At 37.8% G+C, this 21,898-nt stretch overlaps 1 protein-coding gene across 1 annotated transcript in view; it reads right to left on the reverse strand.

Annotated features, from left to right (window-relative positions):
- Positions 1 to 21,898, reverse strand: part of TENM3 (teneurin transmembrane protein 3) — a 605,974-nt gene that overhangs the window by 123,539 nt on the left and 460,537 nt on the right. Inside the window, 1 exon segment of the mRNA XM_035700253.2 lies at positions 14,260 to 14,388. Coding sequence (XP_035556146.1) covers positions 14,260 to 14,388 — 129 coding nt within the window.

Raw genomic sequence — 21,898 nt, forward strand, 5'->3', positions numbered from 1 at the left:
TGAAGTTGACTTAATATGGGCAAATTGTTTTTCAGTACCATAAAAGCACTTACTTTTCCTATGATGTGCGGTGTATACAGGCATGTGCACATGTGTTTATAATCAGGAGTAACAGAATTCCAGATTACTAAGGAAAGTGTCTTGTGATCACAGATAAGTATGGCAGATAGCCAAGTTACGCCCATTGGGGTCTAGAGTAATTCACAATAAACTCGCCCTTATAGATAAATGTGAAGTTTGAGGGGGAGTATAATACTTGTAAATATTATGCCAGGACTGTCTTCTATCTGGCCTACCATATCCTACAATGACAAATGTACCTTTGGTTGCAAAGGACAGTTATATAAGCTAAAGGGAGACCATTTGGCTAATGGGCTGAAGGTGACAGGAAGTCATGTTCATGGACATGAGAGTCCATACAGTAGTCCCCTTTATTCTTGGTTTTGCTTTCTGTTGCTTCAGTTACCCACTGTCAACTGTGGTCTTAAGCACATGATCCTCCTTCTGATGTGTACTTAGGAGGTCAATAGTAGCCTAACGCTACATCACAATGCCTACATCGTTCATCTCACCTCATTTTGTCACAGAGGCATTTTATCAACCCACATTAGCACAAAAAGAAGGGTAAGGACAGTAAGATATTTTGAGAGAGAGAGACCACATTTAAATAAATTTTATTACAGTATATTTTTGTAACTGCTCTATTTTATGGTTGGTTATTGTTAATCTCTTATTGTGTCTAATTTATAAATTAAATTTTATCATGGTTATGTACAGAAAAAACACAATATATATAAAGTTCGGTATGATCTGTGGTTTTAGGCATCCACTGGAGGTCTTGGAACACATACTCTGCAGGTAAAGGGGAACTACCATAGTGAGAAGCCTGCAAGTGGAGAGATAAGATAGGTTATAGTTGCAATAACCCAGGTATGACATGAGAAAGCTTAACGAAAAATCATTATTTACAATCCCACCTCCTCTTCTCTCCTGATGTCCATAACCGTGGCAGTTCTTAACGCTTCTGCTACCAAGTCTATTTTTCTTTAACTAATAATTTAGTAATATAATATGCTCGAGGGAATAAAAATGAAAAACTGGATTATAGTAATCCTTGTGTTTTTTTATGTATCAGCTCATAGATTATAAACTACATCATTCATTGAAATATTAAATATTTATTTTACAATAGTAATACATATTCATTTTAGCAAAATTAGAACAAAGAGGTAAATACAAAGATAAAAATAGAATCCTACCACCCAGAGATTATGTTTGCTTCCAATCTAGTTAGACATCTTTCTTTATTCATAGAAAAATTTAAATAGCTGAGGACAAATTATACTTCACATCTTGGATGCTTCTCTGCAATTAGCACCTATATACGTCATAAATTAGCCTTTTTTTTTTTTTTTTAAAGAGGGAGAGAGAGAGTAGGGTGGGGAGAGAAGGGAAGACAAATACAGAGAGAATCTTAAGCAGACTCCATGCGCAGCACAGAGGATGCATGATGTGATCTCACAACTCTAAGCTGAAATTAAGAATTGGACGCTCAAACCAACTGAGCCACATAGGTGCCCCCATATATTAGCTCTTAATGAAATGATTAAAGAGGTTGGAAAGAGAAATAGAACTTTTATTGAAAGCCTATGATATGTCGGGTAGTTTCACAGTATTATCTGTTGTGAATTAAAAAAAAAAAATCCATGAGGTGGATACTATTTTGAGATGAAGAAACTAAGCCTCAGAGAAGTAAATTACTTTCCCAAAGTGAGTGGTCAATTCAAGATCCAAATTGAGGTCTGCAGAAATACAAAACTACGTGTCTTAATACAGTCATCAGTAAAATCTTTGCTTTATATTAAAAAAAATATTATTTTAAATTACTGAGTTTTGAATTTGTCTAATTCATATAAAATCAGATGGGGTAGCCCACTGAACCACTCTAGAGAATCTGCTTAAGCTTTCAATTTTAGGATATAAAGTTACAGGTTTTTCTATACTTTTTTTTTTTTTTAAGATTTTATTTATTTATTTGAGGAAGGGAGAGAGAGAGAGAGAGAGAGAGAGCGAGCGCGCACAAGTGCAGGAGCCAGGGGTGAGGGAGAGGATGAAGCAGACTCCCTGCTGAGTAGGGATCCTGACACAGGACTGGATCCCAGGACCCTGAGGTCACGATCTGAGCCAAAGGCAGACATTCAACCAACTGAGCCACCCAGGCACCCCAATACTCATTTTTATTAGGAAGAAATGACCAGTTCTTATGAAACAAAAACTGCCATAATGGGATATTCTTTGGGTTATGATTTATACTAAATTCCTAATAGGTTTTTGTCTTTTGGTTGGCTTCCACACGAAACCATTTCTAAAACACTGAATAAAGTAGTAGTCCTTTTTCGCATGAAGACTGGTTGGTACACGTCATGTATAAATATGGAAATAGTTCATATTTGGATGCATTCATCAAGTTCCCACATTACTAAGGCTATCATTACACTTTCTTGTTATTAACAAGTTCTATTGTTATTTTCTGAAGCTTGTGTGATTTAATCTACTCAATGATGTTGATCTTACATAATCCTGCTATAAATAGCAGGATTTTTTTAAGCAGCTTTAATAGCATACTTGCACTTTGAGTGCTGGTAAGCATACAAGAGGGCTAATCACAGAATTTTTTTCCCCAAACAAAATCTTTGCCCAAGCATTAGCTTTGGAAATCATAATCAAGTGGCGACTTGAAGGGTTTCAGGTTTTGCTTTGTTGCTTTCATCATACTATTGATTTCAAAGGGTTAAGATTTTTCTCATAGAAATGATATGTGTGTGTACCGTTGTGTCAATATGTGTATTTACTTATCCAATTAGTCCCATAGCAATTAAACAGGTGGTTCTTTTTCACAAAGAATGCTCTTTCATTTGTAAAACAAAATAACCAGGGTTGATTGGATGTACTTGAATGGGGGCAGTAATAGTTGAGATAATGGTTTTCTTGTCTCTGTAATGAAAAAGACTCACTAATCATAACATCATAGCATCTTAGGGTTCAAGGGCCCATGGAGGTCACTTAGTCCAGGAGTCTTCAAAGAAGAAGACTCATACCCCCAGGTATGAAGACTACATGAAGAATTCTTTTCCTTCCTTCCCTCTCTCCATCCCTCCTTCCTCCTCTCCTTTTTCTCCTGAAGATTTTCAATGAGGGAAGAAATAGTCTGCTTTAAGGGAATTAATTTCTAGAACCTCAACAATTTCTATTTGTAGACTCTCTTTACCACAGAAGTGCATACCTCTCACGTATTCAGAATCTCACTATGACACACTGTCTTAAGCACAAAGCTTCTAACGTGCCAAACTAAGGCAAAATTGAAAGAATCTTTGTTGATGAAGCCTTCTTTATTTGAGACATAATCAACACAAGGTAGTGACTTTGTGTCTTTCCCTGTCTTGCATGTATTTCTATCAAAAACAAAGTGCGGCATTAGGAATTGGAGTATTTGGGCAGCCCGGGTGGCTTGGCGGTTTAGTGCTGTCGCCTTCAGCCCAGGGTGTGATCCTGGAGACCCAGAATCGAGACCCACGTTGGGCTCCCTGCATGGAGCCTGCTTCTCGCTCTGCCTGTGTCTCTGCCTCTCTCTGTGTGTCTCTCATGAATAAATAAATAAAATCTTAAAAAAAAAAAAAGAATTGGAATATTTAAGAGTGTTGGTAGGTTTTGAAGCCTGGTACATCAAGAGGGAAAGAGAACATGTTCGGTGACCTCATCATCCATCCCAACCACTGGCAGAGCTACTTTTCACTGGCACAAGAGTTTCATGATTGCAGAGAGAACATCCTTATGCTAAGAAATATTAAAAGCAGTGATGCCTTATTTGATCCAATTGCCAAACTCATGGCAAGGATTCATGCTCTCTCTACCATCTACTTAGAGTAGGAATTCAGAACTGTGATGACGGTGACAAAAATGTTTATTACTGTATTTGAACTGAAAAAAGAAGTCAGACTTTTTCTAACAGAAAGTTTGATTAGTGAGTCCTAGATCTGTCAGTAAATTATATAGTATTTCCCATAAATTAAATGAGCTAATTAGAGGTATTTAAAGCATATGCTACAACAAAAGAATTCAAGTGATATTATAATCACAAAGGTGAATTAAAATGAACAGAGGTTCCATTTTCCACACCATTCTGTGTTTACCAGATTAAACAGCCACAAAGTAAAAGAGTAACAGGTACAATTAGTAGTATGTTGCTAAGCCTTGGGAAGGCTTAAATGGGTACACTTCACAGATGCTGAGAAATGGGTGGATTTGGAAGACTTGGTAACAAATATTTTTTGAGAGCAGTTAGTTGTCAGTTCTATGTTTTCAATAAGACTGACGAAGAAAGGTGATAAAACAGCTTGTAGACTGCGAAACGCACCTTTTAGAAATAGATCACAATGTAATTTTTGACATATGACTAATAAGGATTTCAAAGAGTCAAATGGCTCACTCTAAAAAAAATCCTTTCCTTCCCATCTGTTTATTTTGTAGTGAGATTTCTTCTATTTGTATTTATAAAAAAAGAAATGGGAATAAAATTGATACTGAATCTTGCTTTGCTTTTGTAATAATAATATCCACCCATGAATACATGAACTATTGGGAAAAGTCCCTACTTGTCTCATTTAGTGAGGTATTTTCAATACGTTTTTGCTTTTTTATACTTTAAATAGTTACAAAAACATCTCATGTATTTATATAAAGATTAGGTGATTTCAGTCAAATGCATACAACTAATAGTTATAAGCACAATTCACTATAAAGCAGGTTTTTACAACATTTATGAGTCTCACAGTTGCAGGAAATAAAATTTAAATTTGCACTCATATTTTGTTTTAAGGCACAAGCACTAAATGGTTTGAAGATCATGCATCTAGTCTAGCTTTTCTTATGAAATATAAATCTTCTCACAGTGCCTGGGTGGCTCAGTGGTTGAGTGTCTGCCTTTGGCTCAGGTCATGATCCTGGAGTCCTGGGATCGAGTCCCGCATCAGCTCCCGGTGGGGAACCTGCTTCTCCCTCTGCCCATGTCTCTGCTTCTCTCTCTGTGTCTCTCTCATGAATAAATAAATAAAATCTTAAAAAAAAAAAGAAATATGGCTCTTTTCACTTTAAAGTACCCAGCCACTTCTATTTGCTTCCAATTGTGAGACCATTTCGAATGAATTTGTTTTGAATTAAAGTCCTACAATGTCTCTTCTAAAAGGTAGATGCGGCCCTGACCTCTCATTATAATCAGTGATGTAGAGATTCAAGGACCTCGTTGACTTTCCTCTACTTAAATCCACGGAACCGGCAGCTTAGATTAGTGTCACATTCCTGCTACACTCTCTAGTGTGAATGTCAGGGGACCATAGTTTTGTGAAAGGGCTTTGCCTTTTTAAATTCTGCACGACTGCTTTTCAAGTCCTGGCTTCTCTCTCATTTGGCCAAGTCAAGTGTGGTCATTCCTGTTAGCGTTTTCAAATGCTCTTTATTGATTGGAAACACCCCTGGAAGTCAGTGAGCCATTGACACAGTTTGATAAACTTGTAAATACTCCCACAACCTTTTCCTCTGAAGCTCATCAGTCCTCTCAGATAAAAGCCTGGCCACAGATGTCTTTCATCATGTCCTGAATTCCAGAAAACTTTGGCTTCAGAGGATATAAAAGGAGGGCCAGTTCTGGTGCTCTCTATCCTCCCTTACTGAGATCACTCCATCCTTAACCCCCAGAGCCTGAACCTGGGAATGATCATAGGAAACAGTAAGGTTGTTTGTAGGTTTTACTAAGAGAAAAAGGAGGAAAAATGGAGGAGAAAAAAAAATAGCCAGGGCAACAGAGCGCCCTGTAGTTATTCTAAACTCAAAGCTCGTAGGTTAGGAATCAAACCAATTAAAGCCTTCACAGTACGAGTGAGGTGTATCATGTCTTCAAACACAATAGGGTATCATCTTGAAGATTTTTTTCCAGGGTTCCTGTTGTGCCTGAATGTGGGAACCACTAGCGGTCTTTTTTACCTACTAACTGTGATTTTCCCTTTCATCAGTAAGTATGTGTCACAACGTCTCAACGTCTTAAAACACGGTTGTCAGACTGTGAAAACAGAAAGAGGCCACATCCCCAAAGCTATTGTTACTCCTCTCCCTCTTAGGTGATCCCCAGTCTATAGGCAAACGCATCAGTACATTTTTTTCCCCAGTAAAATTGGCATTTTTTTCAGATAATGCATTAACAATGCCTTGAACTCTGAGATATCATATAAATAATAATTTGCCAGCCCTAGATGTGATAAGGACAAAATGGAATGTTTAATCCATACTGGTAATTAGGAGGTTTGGTACCTGTCTGAAAAGTATTTTGGGATATCAGGAAACAACCACCCAAAGGTGCAAACTACTAAATAATTTGCCATCCATATCATGAATCTGCTGCCTGCCTATGATGAGAGTAAACACACCCATCATTATTAAAATGGAAAGACAGAAAAGAAATCCAACTGTAAAAAGTCTAACTCAATTGTTGAGGAGGGTAAATGATAATATCATCCGAAGTCCCACAGAGGCACTAATAATTAAGATGTCAGGAAGCAAGGTTAGGCATTTACAGACAATCAATAGCCCACCCTCTAATTCTATGACTTAACCTTGGACTCATAGCCTGTCTTTGAGATCTCTGAAAGAACCTCTCTTTTATAAACAACCACATGCCATAACTTAACACTGTGGATACCGAGTGTTACATCACAGGCGAAGTGAATTAAAACATAAATACCTCATGAACACAGTTTAATGAACTAGATCAATATAGCACCTAATTAAGGAACTATTACACACTGCAACACAAATAGTATAAACAATATTGAATAAAAGTCAAGGTACCTGCAACCCTGTTAGCCCATTTCTTCAAATCACAGGCAATCTTTAACTTGCTATAAAATTAAGTCTCTGAAATTTTTCAGAATCTGAGAAAATTCATACATGATGAACAATAATGTAAAATTTTAAAAGTATTTGAATTATTTCGTTTAGACAAGATGAATCTCTCTATGTATATATACATACACACATATATATGTAGTGTTTAAATTTGTACTCAAAAGGAGTTTAAAATTTTTTTGTTCATATAAAATTGACATAAAACATTCTATTAGTTTCAGAAGTACAATACAGCGATTTGGTATTTGTTTACAGTGCGAAGTAATCACCACAGCAAGTCTTTTTAACAGCCATCACTTCACATAATCACCACTTTTTTCCTGTGATGAGAACATTTAAGATCTACTCTCTTAGAGAGGGAGACACACCATAAGAGACCCTAAGGATGGAGAACAAACTGAAGGTTGATGCAGAGAGGTGGTTGGGGGATGAGCTAGATGGGTGATGGGTGTTAAGGAGGGCACTCATTGTGATGAGCACTGGGTGTTGTATGTAAGTGATAAATCACTGAATTCTACTCCAGAAACCAATATTGTACTGTATGTTAACTAAATTTTTTTAAAAAATCTATTCTCTTAGCAACTTTCAAATATCCAATACAATATTATTAGCTGTGACCACCATGCTATATACTATACTCCATAACTTACAACTGGAAGTTTGTACATAAGAAGCGGTTGTTTTTGTTTTTGTTTTTTGTTTTTGATTGGAGAAGTAATTTGCCAGAGTTACACCAGCCAAAATTTATGGCCTTTTATTTGTCTTATATTGTTTCAAACTATCCTATGCTAAATTTTGGCATTTGGTCTTATTGTTCCTTTCAAATAAAGACAGTGTTGAAATATCCTGCCACGGTACCCTCTATTTTTCCCTACTATGTATGCATTTGCTAACTCATTGTAATTGCCTGCTTGATTTGTTTTGCCTAGCAATTCACATGCTTTGAGAACAACTGTGACTATCTTTTTTTTTTTTTTTCCACTGCTATATTCTCAGAGCCTTGCTCTGTGCATGGCACATAGTATATGCTCAATAAATAAATGTACCATAATATGCATTCAAAGGAGTATTAAGGATAAGATTCCTTTCATAGGGGCACCTGGGTGGCTCAGTGGTTGAGCATCTGCCTTTGGTTCAGGTCATGATCCTGGGGTCCTGGGATCGAGTCCCGCATCAGGATCCCCACAGGAGAAGCTGTCTGCCTGTCGCTGCCTCTCTATGTCTCTCATGAATAAATAAAATCTTAAAAAAAACCCACAACAAAACAAAGTAAGATTCCTTTCATAAAATCCAAATAACTAAAAATAACTAACAATAAGATATCTATTATTGCTTTAGAGAATATTCTTGATGCTGATTTAAAGATCTTCTTAAAAAAGTTCCGCTACAAATTACAAGTGCATAATCTAGAATTATGTTAAAAAGAGTGAACTAATAATTATTAACATGTATCAAATACTCATCATGTCCCAGTCACTGCCTGGAAGCCTACATGTATTATTTGATTTAAACCTCAGTACTATCCCATGGAGAAATAGGAGGTTAGGGAAGGCAATTTATGTAAAGCCACCTAAAGTAGGTGGCAGACCTTGAATTCTTAACCACTAGGCTGTAACCAAGATTTGTTTTGTGTATACTTTGCAAGGCACTGTGTTGGGCCCTTTTTTATAGTCTATAGCATTTAGTTATACTATTTTCATCTATTTATTTGACAAACAGTAACTGAGCACCTTTTGTATGTTGATAACTGTGCTGAGACCTTGGGACAGAAAACGCATATAATCTGAGCTTCCTACTCCAGCAAAGAAGACATACATTAAGTAGTAAGAGCAGAGCCACTAACATTTTTCAAGCACTTGTTATGTACTCCACACTATTTTAAGTATTTCCTTTTTTTTTTTTCATTTAAAGTATTTCCACTGAATTTTTAAGACTGTTCTAATGATGAGAAAACTTAAGGCAAAAGAAGTAATTTATACCTTGTCCCAAGTAACCAAGCCGTGAATGATCAGAATGAGGAAGTAAAGCCAGCAGGCTTGGCTTAAAAGCCTATACTCTATCTCCCTCCTCTACTGCTTCTGTATTAGAGGATGGTATGATGAACAGCCAGATTGTGAGAGCCTTGGAAGTCATTTAAAGGCACCTGACTGGAGTCTAGGTCACTGGAGTGGATCAGGCAGGATACGGATATGTCAGATTCGTGTTTGAAGACTGTGAGCAACACTAGAGACGAAACAGCCCAGACAGAAGGTGCTTCTATAATCCAGGTGAGAGAAGATGGATCTAAGAGATACTGTGGACTTGGAACCCACAGAACTAGATGATTGCATATGGAAGTGAGAGAGGAGTTAGGCATGACTCCTAAACTTCTGGCCCAGGTAACTAGGTGAATGATGATGCCATTTCCTGACACAAAAAGCCCTGAAAGAAAGACACATCTGGAAAGAGAGATGATACGGCAACTATATTTCCCAAAGGATGGCCACCACAATATCTTCCATCCCACATGCTCTTATGAAACGAATCCCTGCCATTTCCCCACACAAGAGGGAAAGTTTAATTCTCCTTTCCCATGAATCTGAGCTGATCTTACTGACTTTCCTGACCAAGAAGATGTAGTAGAAGTGACATCGTGTCCGATGTCCAAAGTGAGAAGGTTCATAACTTCTGTGTGGGTCTCCTGGAATGCTCCCTCTTGGGATACTTCTCTCCAGAACCAGCTGCTATGTGCTGAGAAGTCCAAGCTGCGTGGAATGCTCTGGTCAACAGCCACAGTTGAGCTCCAGCCAACACACAGCACCAACTGCCAGCCATGAGAATGAGCCACCTTAGACTTCCAGCTCAGTGGAGCTTTCCAACAGCCCCAGCTGACATCTGAAAGCAGCTGCATGAAACACCCAGGCACAAACATAAGAATTTCCCAATCAATCTACAGAATCATAAGAGGTAATATCAACTGTTCTCTTAAGCCACTCAATCTTGATATGCCTTATTATGTAGTCATAGAGAGCCAAAGTAGTTGAAGGATTCAGTCTTAGACTCATGAAGTTTGAGATGCTTGGACGACACCCAGGTGGATAAGTTCCAAAGGTACTAGGATAGATTTTACATAGTTGATTATATGGAGTTCAAAGAGACAGAAATATCTATGCTGCATATATTGATTTGGGAGCACCCAGAATGTAACATAGCACAGAGCACACAGAACATGATGGACACCTGGAGAGCTGATAAGAGAACCCAGAGGAATCATATTGTGAAAAGAGCAGAGTCCTGAGTAATGCCAATGTGGGGAGAACAGGCAGAGAAAGAGGAGTCAACTCAACAAACCGAGAAGTCACTGCCAAAGGGTCAGGAAGAGAGCCAAGGTGAACGCAGTACCACGGAAGCTAAGAGAGAAGAGCATTTCAATTAGGAGGGCTAGGCTAACTATTAATACTACCAAGAATTCAAATATGATAAAGATTGAAGAGTGTTCACTGATGCTACTGACACAGCAATTGACAACCCTCGAAAGCATTGGTTTTAACGCGTGGTGGTTGAGAAGAGCTGTGACAAAGGAGTACATGGAAAGTGAAGAAATGCATGAGGTGAATACAGATGCTGTGCTCCTTGGATGTGAAGGGAGAAGGGAAAAACAGGGTAGAGCTGGAGCAGGAAGTAGAGTCAAGGGTTTCTTTGTTTTCTTTTTTAAGATGTTGAGAGGCCTCAGTAGGCTCACATGTTGATGACAGGTGGCAACAGGGGGTAAATTTTTGAAGATCCAGAATGGGATTGAGAATACTCATGGAAAGATGAGCCTTGAATACAGGGCAAAGAGAAGCAAAGCACAGATCCAGACACGCATGGGAACGGAGATTTGTTTACAAGAAATTAAAGAGAACTTCCTAAGAAGGCTTCTATTTGTTGTTGAATAGAAAGGTCCATCTGTTGAGAGGGCTGGGGTTTTGAGTACCGTAAGACGATCTGGAACCACTGCTGACAAGTGTGGAATGGAAGGGAGTTTGCAAGGGAAATGGAGTAGGCCTGCCAGATTGCCGGCAGTCAGTGAGCTGGGAGATGGGGACTATGATTCCCTCTTTACATGTGAGGAAATTGAGGCTCCAAGAGGTTAAGTAACTTGCTCAAGGTTACAAAGTAAATAAATGAAGGAGCTAGGATCTGAATATAGGCCTGTGTGATTCTTTCCAGTACATTAGGCTAAACGAATTTCTTGGTCCAGGGGAATAATTTCAGTTTCTGGAGAGAGACTGGTATTAGAAGTTCAAAAACCTCATTCTCACCTCTTCATTCACATTGTCCATTGCCTGAGACCCCACACATCTGACATCCCATCTCTAAAATTTGTAGTCAAAGATGGTCTAGGGAATAATCGGTAAAAGCTCAGAGCATACAACAGAAATTCTGCTTTTATATACTAAATACCACTTAGAAGCTTCTGTTCAAATGAGCTTAAAAGCAAGCAGGGAGTTTACTGAAGCCTTAGCACCATGACTGTTCCTTATAATTATGCTTATAAAGTAAGAATAAAATAGGACCGCAAAAACAAAAGTATTGTACTTACAAGCTGTGAATCAATGGTCTCATTATGTTTAGCACAGTTAATTCTCCTAGTGAGCTTTGTTCAGAATTCTAAGGCTCTCCTAAGGGCTGTAATCTAGAATTTCTAAAGAGATGATGTGATATGCTTCTCTGGATAGTTTATAAAACTGAGGCAGTGGATGATGGTGTATGGACAGTGCAGGATCATCACAGAGGTTTAAAAGCCATGATTTTAAGCTACCCCCCTCCTTCTTGTAAATACAGTCCCCTCATGTCCCCCTGCGCCCCATAAGTATTTAAGAGATACACACCAAGAATATTTACTTGGAAAAACAGAAATAAGAATTTCTTACAATTTAGTTTAGGTTTTTTTTTTTTTTTTGAGGGGGTTGCTCTTCGAGAAATAATAAACAAGACAAGTGACTACTAATTAGTTCACATTTTGTGGACGAGGTCTGAGCCCAGAGATAGCCTTCCTTCCACAAGGAGAAATGTCTATGAACCCCCAGGCCTGTTGGCAGGCTGGAAGGTCAGTTTTTCTCCAGAGTACCTAACTCACCCTGGGACATTTGTTTCTGGTTCCTTCTGTGGGGGGCTTCTTTACAAGGGTAGGAAGAAGGAATCCTGCTTCCATGTATATATAGTTCTATAGGCACACATCACTTGTACGCAGTGCATTCTATAATCCTGTGGGGGAAACTCAGTCTCTTCTAGAGGGAAGGACTTTCAGAGCAGTGTTTTGGAAACTGTGGACCACAATCCCTCGTAAAGTGTGAAATCCTTTGAGTGAGTGTCAAGAAGCACTGGTATAAACGGAAACCCAACAGAGTAAGGAAACCAGGGTGCATTTCATAAAATAAGGATAAGCATTATTTTGGGAAACGTATTTCAGATGTATGCGTGCCGGGGTCTGTGGATCGTGACATAACATGGATTTCTCACTGCAGTCCTAGAGAACGGTTTACAACTCTGTTAGTTCTGCAGAATTTCTGAGGCCATGTGCACTGATGCTCTTTCAAATGCCTGGATCTGCTATGATCCCAGACAGTATATTCCAGGATTGTCCTAAAATCTTCTTGCAGATCTGAATCACTAAGCACCTTGACCAAGGTTACAAAGTAACTGACGAACACCAGGAACCAGTACTAGGCTGTGAGAGCACCTCTCAACCCATCGCTCTCTTAGTAGGCGCTGCTCAAGTACTGTGAAACTAATTAGTTGTGCTCCATTTTTGTCTTAACCATAATAAAAGCTTAGGAGACTGTAAAATAAGACAGGTCTATAATAAGCCTTTCTCATTTTAGTCTAATTTTTTGAGTCTGTAAAAAAAAAAAAATTCCCTCCGTATGTGGTCAGTGCCATCAGGCTCTTTTTGCAGAAACTATCTACTTTAAGAGAAAGGCTACATTTCAATCTACATGAACCAAAAATAAATGCTCTTAATTTCTGTGTAGTTACTTGATCAGTTCGTCTGTGTTATCAGTGTATAAAAAAATTAAACCATTGTTTACTTAATTGAAATTTCCCCCACCTACAGTTTTCATGTCTTCAGGTGTGGTGACGTATTAGTCACCAGCTTATTGTTTCTTGGGACACATGGAGCTTTATATCAAAAGGCTCCATACAGGTGTGGGGCTAAGGGTATTTATTATGATGATGAAAATCTAACATCTTCTAAAATTCCTCAGGCCCCCTAAGAAGAAAGAGAAATGCCATAAAGCATTATTGTTAAAATAAAACAGAAGATGAGAAAACAGAGAACAACAACAACCAAAAAAGATAAAAGCATTAGTCATGGTGAATGGGTCCATGTGAAACAGCAGTGTATATATAAATATAAATAAATATATATTATCTATAAATACACAATAGCTTCTTTCTAGTCTTGCAAAGAAACTAGCCACATGAGGATGAACATAATTGATGCCAAAGCAGAATACAAATACACGAGATAAGAAGAAACAAAGGGGAAAGAAAAGCTTGGGAAATGCTTAAAGGCAGATGATATATTTACACGACAAAAAAAAGGTATCTTGCTCTGGTTGTTTTGAGATATAAGTTTTGCAAAAAGTCAGAGGATGCCAAGTGTCAAAAGTTACACACACACACACACACACACACACATATATCAAAATAACACAGGTAATTATAATATAAATATACACATGTATATATACATTTTCCTGGGTTTTTATATGGAAAAATGAAAGAAAGCATTCTTAAACTTCTTAAATTCTGTTTTAAATTCAGAACCAAAGGATGTGAAAGTCTGTTAGCCCAAAGTGCAAACTTTGTTGAAGGTTTACAGAAGAAAGGGCAAGCGGAGGAAAGGTCAATAAATTATATCCTTTAATGTGTTTTGTATTTCAAAGCTTTTATAACAAAATTAATATGGTATTTCAACTCCATATGTTAGTTGAATGAGAAAAGCTTCATACACCCAAGATATAGTATCTGAGATGATATACTGAATTGTAGCCTATTTACAGGCTAAAAATAAAACAAAATACCCACTTGCAAGAGGGAAAGCTGGAAAAGTCTAGCCATCAAATCAGAAAGCAGAAAACTGCATTATTCCTCTAATAAAACTGTGAACTTCCAATCTTTCAAGTAAATGAATAAAAACCCCTCATTAAAAGATGACATCTGTATTTCAAAATCTTTTCCCTCTCCCCGATATAACGGGATGTGACATGGATAAAAATAAATTTATGGAAAAGAGATGTTAAAGAAACACACAAGACACAGAATTCTTTCTCTTACCGTTGTTGTTGTCGCCAGAAGGTAATGATACAGTGTTTGTTGGCATAGTATCAGAATTCACTTTTCCATTCTCAAATGTGTCATTTTCAGTTTGCTGTAATTGCCAATTGAGGCCAAAGAGATGCATTGCTGGGGGCAAAGAATACAAGTTGTTTAAAGGTCTGCTGTTTTTTAGCCAGTATAGCAAATGGTAACATGTTGATAACAAGATTCATATGTAAAGTTAAAATTTCCATGTTCTGAAACAACAAAGATCATTGCATTTAAAAAACTAGAAAAGAAACAGTTCCTCACACAAATGCAATGTAAGTAACAATGCAGTACAATATCGATAGGATTAGAATGCATCATCTGCTCTGCTTTATCTGAGTCCACGCCTCACTGTCACTTAGGTAAGTGGGAGAATGCTCTAGAGCAGCCTCCGCCAAACTTGCCTGACCACAAGCCACTTGCACATGTGTAATGCTTAGTTGCAGCATCCCTATATTCTCAAGAAACATGACCTATTCAGTTGGATGAAGGTAAAAAGTAACAACTGGTCTCTCAGATAAATTAGCTGGCATATGAAATGATCAGAGTGGATTTAGATGCATAAAATATTGTAATATTTGAATATTCTAAATTTAAGATGAGTTTATGACATTCAATTCATCAAGGCACAGATGAAGCAACATACTACATGTTAGGTAATTTCATGTACAGTTTCTGATGTGGGTCTGAAAATCTTAGAAACAGTGTGATGACTACAAAAGGCAAGCCTTCATTAAATATGCAATATATGTAGTAACATAGTTAAACTGGCACAGTATAAAGAGCAAGGGCTTTAGACAGAGTTAGACTTTGGTCTAATCCTCAATTTAGGATTTAGCTTTGGACAAATGATAGAACATTATTAACATCAGTTTTACTTAAAAAGTGAGTTTGGCTAAACCTACCTTCCTTAACTTACAGGAACTTTCTAGACAGGATAAGTCTATGAGAATATGTTAAGGACAGCTGGTACATAGTAGGACTGTTCTTAGTATATCAGTACTTCATTTATTTATTCCAGACTCTAGATTACTGAACTATTTGAACTCACCTGACCAGATCATGCTACCTCTCAATAGTTCCTTCTACCGTTATGCTCTTCATCCACTGTAAAATACTCATTCATCACTCAGATGGTAGGCCCCAACTTTGTGGGGTACCCTTCCCCGACTTGGTTAAGCATCTTGGCAAGACTGTTTTCATTCACTTTTGTATCTCATGGATTTTATATAGTGCCCAAGTAGGCCTTAATAACTGTCAAATAGGGATCCCTGGGTGGCGCAGCGGTTTGGCGCCTGCCTTTGGCCCAGGGCGCGATCCTGGAGACCCGGGATCGAATCCCACATCGGGCTCCCAGTGCATGGAGCCTGCTTCTCCCTCTGCCTATGTCTCTGCCCCTCTCTCCCTCTCTCTCTGTGACTATCATAAATAAATAAAAATTAAAAAAATTAAATAACTGTCAAATAAATGAAATCTATGTTCTGATGTTTTCAAATCTAAAAAAACACTGTTGTGGATAAAAATATAGTAATTTAAGGGAAAAGTTAATAAATATAAAACAAGTAAGTAAATAACCAAGAATAAAGTGTTATAAGTAATTAATGACTATATTAGCATAATAGTATATGAAAAGCAGTTGAGTAAAAGTCCACTAGTATTTTATTTATTTAATTAAAGTTAAAAAAAAAAAAAAAAAAGATTCAACAGCTTGAGGGCATTCTATAAGTTTCACGTTCTTCTGTTAACAACTCCTGACATAAAATTATGCTATAATAAGAATCACCATAAGCATAGATACAAACATAGCTACATCTACCCCGTATATTTTTAACAAATGTATATACTCCCCTTCTTAAGTTATAATCTGCCAACAATTCCTTTCAAACTCTGGTTTTTCAAGGATTAAGATATACGTTATAGAATTCTTGAATTCACAAACTGTCAACTTGTAAGGAGGGATAACTTCATATGTCATTTTGCATTAAATTACATAGTGTTTGAGTGGCAAAATGTCAGGTGCTTTCTAAACATTTATCATTTCATACATTTTTCAAGGTTTTAGGTATATTTCAGCAATTTTTGAGTAAAATAATGGGAGCTCTTTTTGCATACAGTGAAAGCTTTGACAGACATACTTTCGCATAGCAATGATAAATATTCCAAAAGGGTCAACTTATACACAAAATAATTTATCATCATTGTGAGCTTTTATGTAACATAAAAAGTCTTCCTGAATGACAAATTTGTTTATATTATTGGTTTTAATAGACTTTGAAGAAGAGAGATAATCCACGCAATCCTCCACAGATGTCAAGTGTTAGAAAGTAATGTTATGTTTGTGTTTAGAGAGCTATTTTTTGCCAGATAGGCAATAACTTTATTATATATTTTTTCTTACAGAAAATCTCATTAAAATGAAATTCCAGTTCTACTTAACATGCTGTATAATGAGAACCACACCAAATAATATTATATCTTGTTTAACACTGCACTGAAAACAGAGACCAACAAGTTGTTTGGTTTTAGGATACCATGGACTTTGAAAATCTTGGTGTTTGCTATTTAGTAATGCTCTTGACCCTCATTATGTGTAACTTGAGATTTTTATACAAATTCAAGGTGTTAGTAAAACTAGTTCCAAAAATGAGAGAGGGGGAGGCAGAGGGAGGTAGCAAACTCATAAAAGTAAAAATTGCTCGAGAAATTACTGAGCACTTGTGCAATAACACTACGGGAAGGTCTTGGCAGACAAATAAGGGAAAGATTAGTGAAATAAAATACATATATAAATACAGAAGGATGAGCCCAATTCTTCCAACACCCGAGTTGGAAAGGCGATTTGACCCCAATGGAAGGCATTTGGTGCCACTACTCATGAATGGTAAAAAGTGATCCTTGGTTTACGCATGACCAAGTGGGCTGGGTGGAGAGTGTCAAGGGGTGGCTGGGAGCTCTGTGCTCTTCAGAGTCCCTCACCCCCCTGGGCAGATAGCTTAGGTGAAGAGTATCAGCTGGCAGGAAGGTGGTGTTAGAACATCATGATGCGGTATTTTTTTTTTAAATAAAACATTCATTAAACATTTCTCACGTATCAAATGTTGTGCTGGTGCTTCATCTGCTTTATCTCATTGAATCTTCACAAAGATTCCAATGAATACTTACTATGACTACTTTTATTTTCCATTTTAGATCTGAGAAAATTGAGGCTTTGGGGGGAGTTTAAGGTTTCAAGCAGGCAAATAGTGGAGTTTGCCCTTAAACCCAGACCTTCTGATAATGAAGGGGACACCACGATACACCCGTCTGTCTACCAGGGGGCTGAGAATCCATATTGAAGAAAGTGAAATGTGGCTTCTGTGAGGGCCACAGGCTAGATAATGTTTTTCTACTAGATCAAGAAAACAGAAGGTAGGGGTGGTATTTGATGGCAAAAGATGGGCAGAGATACCACTAAGTAATGTTTGCGTATTCCAGGCACAATTCTTCCATACAAATACTTTCCCACTGTACTGTATTCTCTTTTGTAGAAAGAAAATTTTATAGTGATATGAGTGAAATTCACAACAGGCTATTTTGGTTAACTCTAAGAGTCTTTATTTAATTTTAATTTTTAAAAGATTATATTTATTTATTCATGAGAGACACACACAGAGAGAGGCAGAGACACAGGCAGAAGGAGAAGCAGGCTCCCTGTGGGGTTCCCAGGACCCTGGGATCACGCCCTGAGCCAAAGACAGATGCTCGCTCAATCCAGTGAGCCACTCAGGAGCCCCTTTATTTTATGTCTTAAAAGATTTTACTTATTTATTTGAGAGAGAAAGAGAGAGAGAGAGAGAGAGAGAGAGAGAACACAAGTGGGGGGAGGAGCAGAGGAGAGGGACAAGGAAACTCCCCACAAAGTACAGAGCCCAACGTGGGGCTTGATCTCAGAACCCTGAAATCATGACCTGAGCCAACACCAAGAGTCGGACACTCAAACCTACTGAGCCAGGCAGGCGCCCTTCTAAGAGTCTTTAAAACAATTTAAGAATTACATGTAAACAGTATACGTGTGTATTTTACAGTTACAAAAAGCATTCATGTAGGTTTAATCTTAAAAAAATGTTTCTCATATCATGTTTCATATTTCTATTTCCATGAATTTTTGGGTGATTTTAATGAGGGATGGGGGCTACATTCATATCTAAAATGTTATCCAAGGAAGAAGGGAATTTGTGAATGAGAGCAATAGCATTGTATGTCTACCCAAGTGTGTTTTTTATATTTGAAAATACTTTGATGTGTATTATCTTCTCTCTCTCTCTTTTAAAGTATTTACTTATTTATTTTAGAGAAAGAAGCCATGGCGGGGGGTAGGGGGGAAGAGGAGGATCTCAAGCAGACTCTGTAGCTAGTGCGGAGCCTAGTGTAGGGCTTCAACTCACAGCCCTGAGATCATGACCTGAGATGAAACCAAGAGTTGGACGCTTAACCAATTGCCCCACCCAGGCACCCCAATGTCTGTTATCTTCTAACAGGGGTCATCATCTCTGCTGTAAAAGTGAAACACAGGCAGCGAGCAGGTTAGCGATCTACTCAATGCCTTTTAAAAAATATATAAAGAGGACTTATGATACAAGATCTCTTGACCCTATTTCAGGATTCTTTTTCCTATACTGTGCTGTTGTCCTTCAATTGTTCTGAATTTAAATTTAAAGAAACTTAAAAAATGTTAACACAAATTGATTTATTTCTTTTTTGACAGCAGCACATATAGTCAGATGTTGTCCATTTGTTGAAATGGGCTTCTAAATACAAGATGTTTTACCCACTGAAAATGGTTGCAAATCGCAAAATCATTTGTAAGTTGCTTGTTTGGAATTAGAATGTATTTTCTTTATATTGAAATATCTTAGAAATGATGGTTAAGTCCCCAGCTGGTCTACAAAAGTCTGTCTCTATATCCAGTAGAAATATGTATACAATTAGCACCAAAAGGCATGAATCAGGATATTCTCAGTAAAATTATTTGTAATAGCCCCAAAATGGAAACCCAGATGTCTTCCAGCAGTAAAAAGATAAACAAATTATAGGGTAGTCATACAAGGAATTCTATAGACCGATGTAATGAGTAAGACACTGCCAGGTGCAATGACATGGCTATATCTCACAAACACAGTACTGAGCAAGAAAACCTATTCACAAAAAAACAAAAAAAAAAACCAAAAAAACATGAATATTGCATAAGCTAATATGTATAAAGCTCAAAAGCAGGTAAAATTAACTGGTAGGAACAAGTCACCAGAGGGGATGCCCGGGTGGCTCAGTGGTTGAGCATCTGCCTTTAGCTCAGGGTGTGATCCTAAGGTCCGGGATCGAGCCCCACATGGGGCTCCTTGAAAGGACCTGCTTCTCCCTCTAAACTATGTCTTTGCCTCTCTCTCTCTCTCTGTGTCTCTCATGAATAAATTAAAATAATTTTATTTTTTATTTTTTTTTAAATTAAAATAATTTTAAAAATCTTAAAAAAGAGTCACCAGAGTAATTACCTCTAGGGAAGAGGGCCTAGAGAATAACTGGGAGAGGCCATAGAGGACTTCTGGAATGGAATATTTTACTTTTCTATCCAGGTGGTGGTTCCACTGGTGTGTTCACTTATGATTTGTACAGTTTTCTAACTGTATACTACATTTAAATTTAAATGTTTATTGAAGAGTAGTCCACCTAACACCTAGCAGAACTAAAGAACATCTATTTTCATCTTCCCTAAACCTTCCCTGCAGGCGCCCGTCTCTACAAGGCTCCTAGGTGCTCCTCTAGGAAAGATATGAGGGTAGAAAGGTAAGTGACTCCATCAGGAGGCAGAGGGAAGAGCAAGAAAAGGCATCCTTAGTGCAAATCTCAGGTGTTCGAAGGAAAACAATCTGATTAAACAAATGCATGTACTAGGTTAATGACTGTCAACTCATGAGCTTAACCAGATTGATTTGTAGTTTAAAAACATTGTGACTTGGGCAGCCCGGGTGGCTTAGCGGTTTAGTGCCGCCTTCAGTCCAGGGTGTGACCCTGGAGACCCGGGATGGAGTCCCACATCGGGCTCCCCATAGGGAGCCTGCTTCTCCCTCTGCCTGTCTCCCTCTCTGTGTCTTTCATGAATAAATAAATAAATAAAATCTTTAAAAAAAATAAAACAAAACATTGTGACTTGTCTTGGTGAGGGTGTGCAGAAACTGGAACCCTGGTGCACTGCTGATGAGACTCTAAAATGGTTCAACTGCTATGGAAAACACTATGGAAATTCCTCAAAAAAACAAAACAAAACAAAACATTGAAACTGGAACTACCATATGATCCAGAATCTCCTTTCTGGATATACCCTGAAGAAAGAACTGAAAGCAGGGTCTCAAAGAGATATTTGTACATCCATCTTCATAGCAGCACAATTCACAATAGTCAAGAGGCAAAAGCAACCCAAATGCCCATCAACAGAAGAATGGAGAAAGAATACGTGGTATAAACACACAAGGGAATATTTATTACTCAATCTTAAAAAGGAAGGAAGCCTTGCCACAGGCTGTCACATAGATGAATCTTGAGGATATTAGGTCACATAAAATGTTAGTCGCAAAAAGATAAATACTGTTTTGATTCTACTAATATGGGCTATCTAAAGTAGTTCAAGCTCAAAGAGGCAGAAAGAACGGTGGTTGCTGGGCATCAGGGTAAGGGGAAATGGGGAGTTGTCTAAAAGGTGCAGAGTTTCAGTTTTGTAAGATTGAACAGTTCTGGAAATCTGTTGTGCAACCATGTGAATGTATCACAGGGACCCCGAACTGGCCAGATGTGCTTGTCTACCACTGAAATCCTGCCCTTAACTTCTTGGTTTCCATGGCTTTGTTCCTGTCATTCCTGGCTTCTGGGATACCGTTCCCAAGTTCTTTCTGATGACATCTCACTAGTACCTTGAAGTCTAGTTGAAATGTCTTCATGAGAGGACCTCCTACAATTAAAAACTACCATAGCACTTTGTAGTATTTTATCTAAAACATCCCACTTTTTGTCTGAATAAATTTTTTACTTTCTGCAGTTGTGAGGAGTGAGGGGAGTTGTCAGAGAAGCAGAAATGGATCTTTGCAGTTAAGAGTAAAACAGGGACATGGAGGGAAAAAAAAGAGGAGCTTGAGAAGAAAGGGAATAAATGAAGATTTTAGCTATTTAATATATAATTCAACTTTTTCAATATTTTGCTGAAAGTTGATCTTAGAGGCCTGGATCTCTGTAGCTGAACTGGCTCCTGAGAAACAGGGGTGACTAACAGAGCCCCTGAAACCATTAATAGTAAGGAGAAGCCTTGGAGGGCACCTTGTGTAATTCCTCCCCTTTTCTCAGGGTAGGAAAACATAGACTTTCAAGATGATTCCCAGTCAGAACCCTTCTAAATTAGTTATAATAGCTAACATTTGTCATCTACAAACTTAGCACATTTTCAATACTATCACCCAAATTGATGATAAAAATTGTCACATCAACTCGAGAAGTAATGGACATGGATGTTAAACCTTCCGTTATTACTGCAAACTATATTACTAACAGCCAAAGGGTCCACTTTACAGACTCTATCTTTTCAGGT

This window comes from Canis lupus, chromosome 16 (assembly GCF_003254725.2).
Source record: "Canis lupus dingo isolate Sandy chromosome 16, ASM325472v2, whole genome shotgun sequence".
In the NCBI taxonomy this organism is placed as follows: domain Eukaryota; kingdom Metazoa; phylum Chordata; class Mammalia; order Carnivora; family Canidae; genus Canis; species Canis lupus.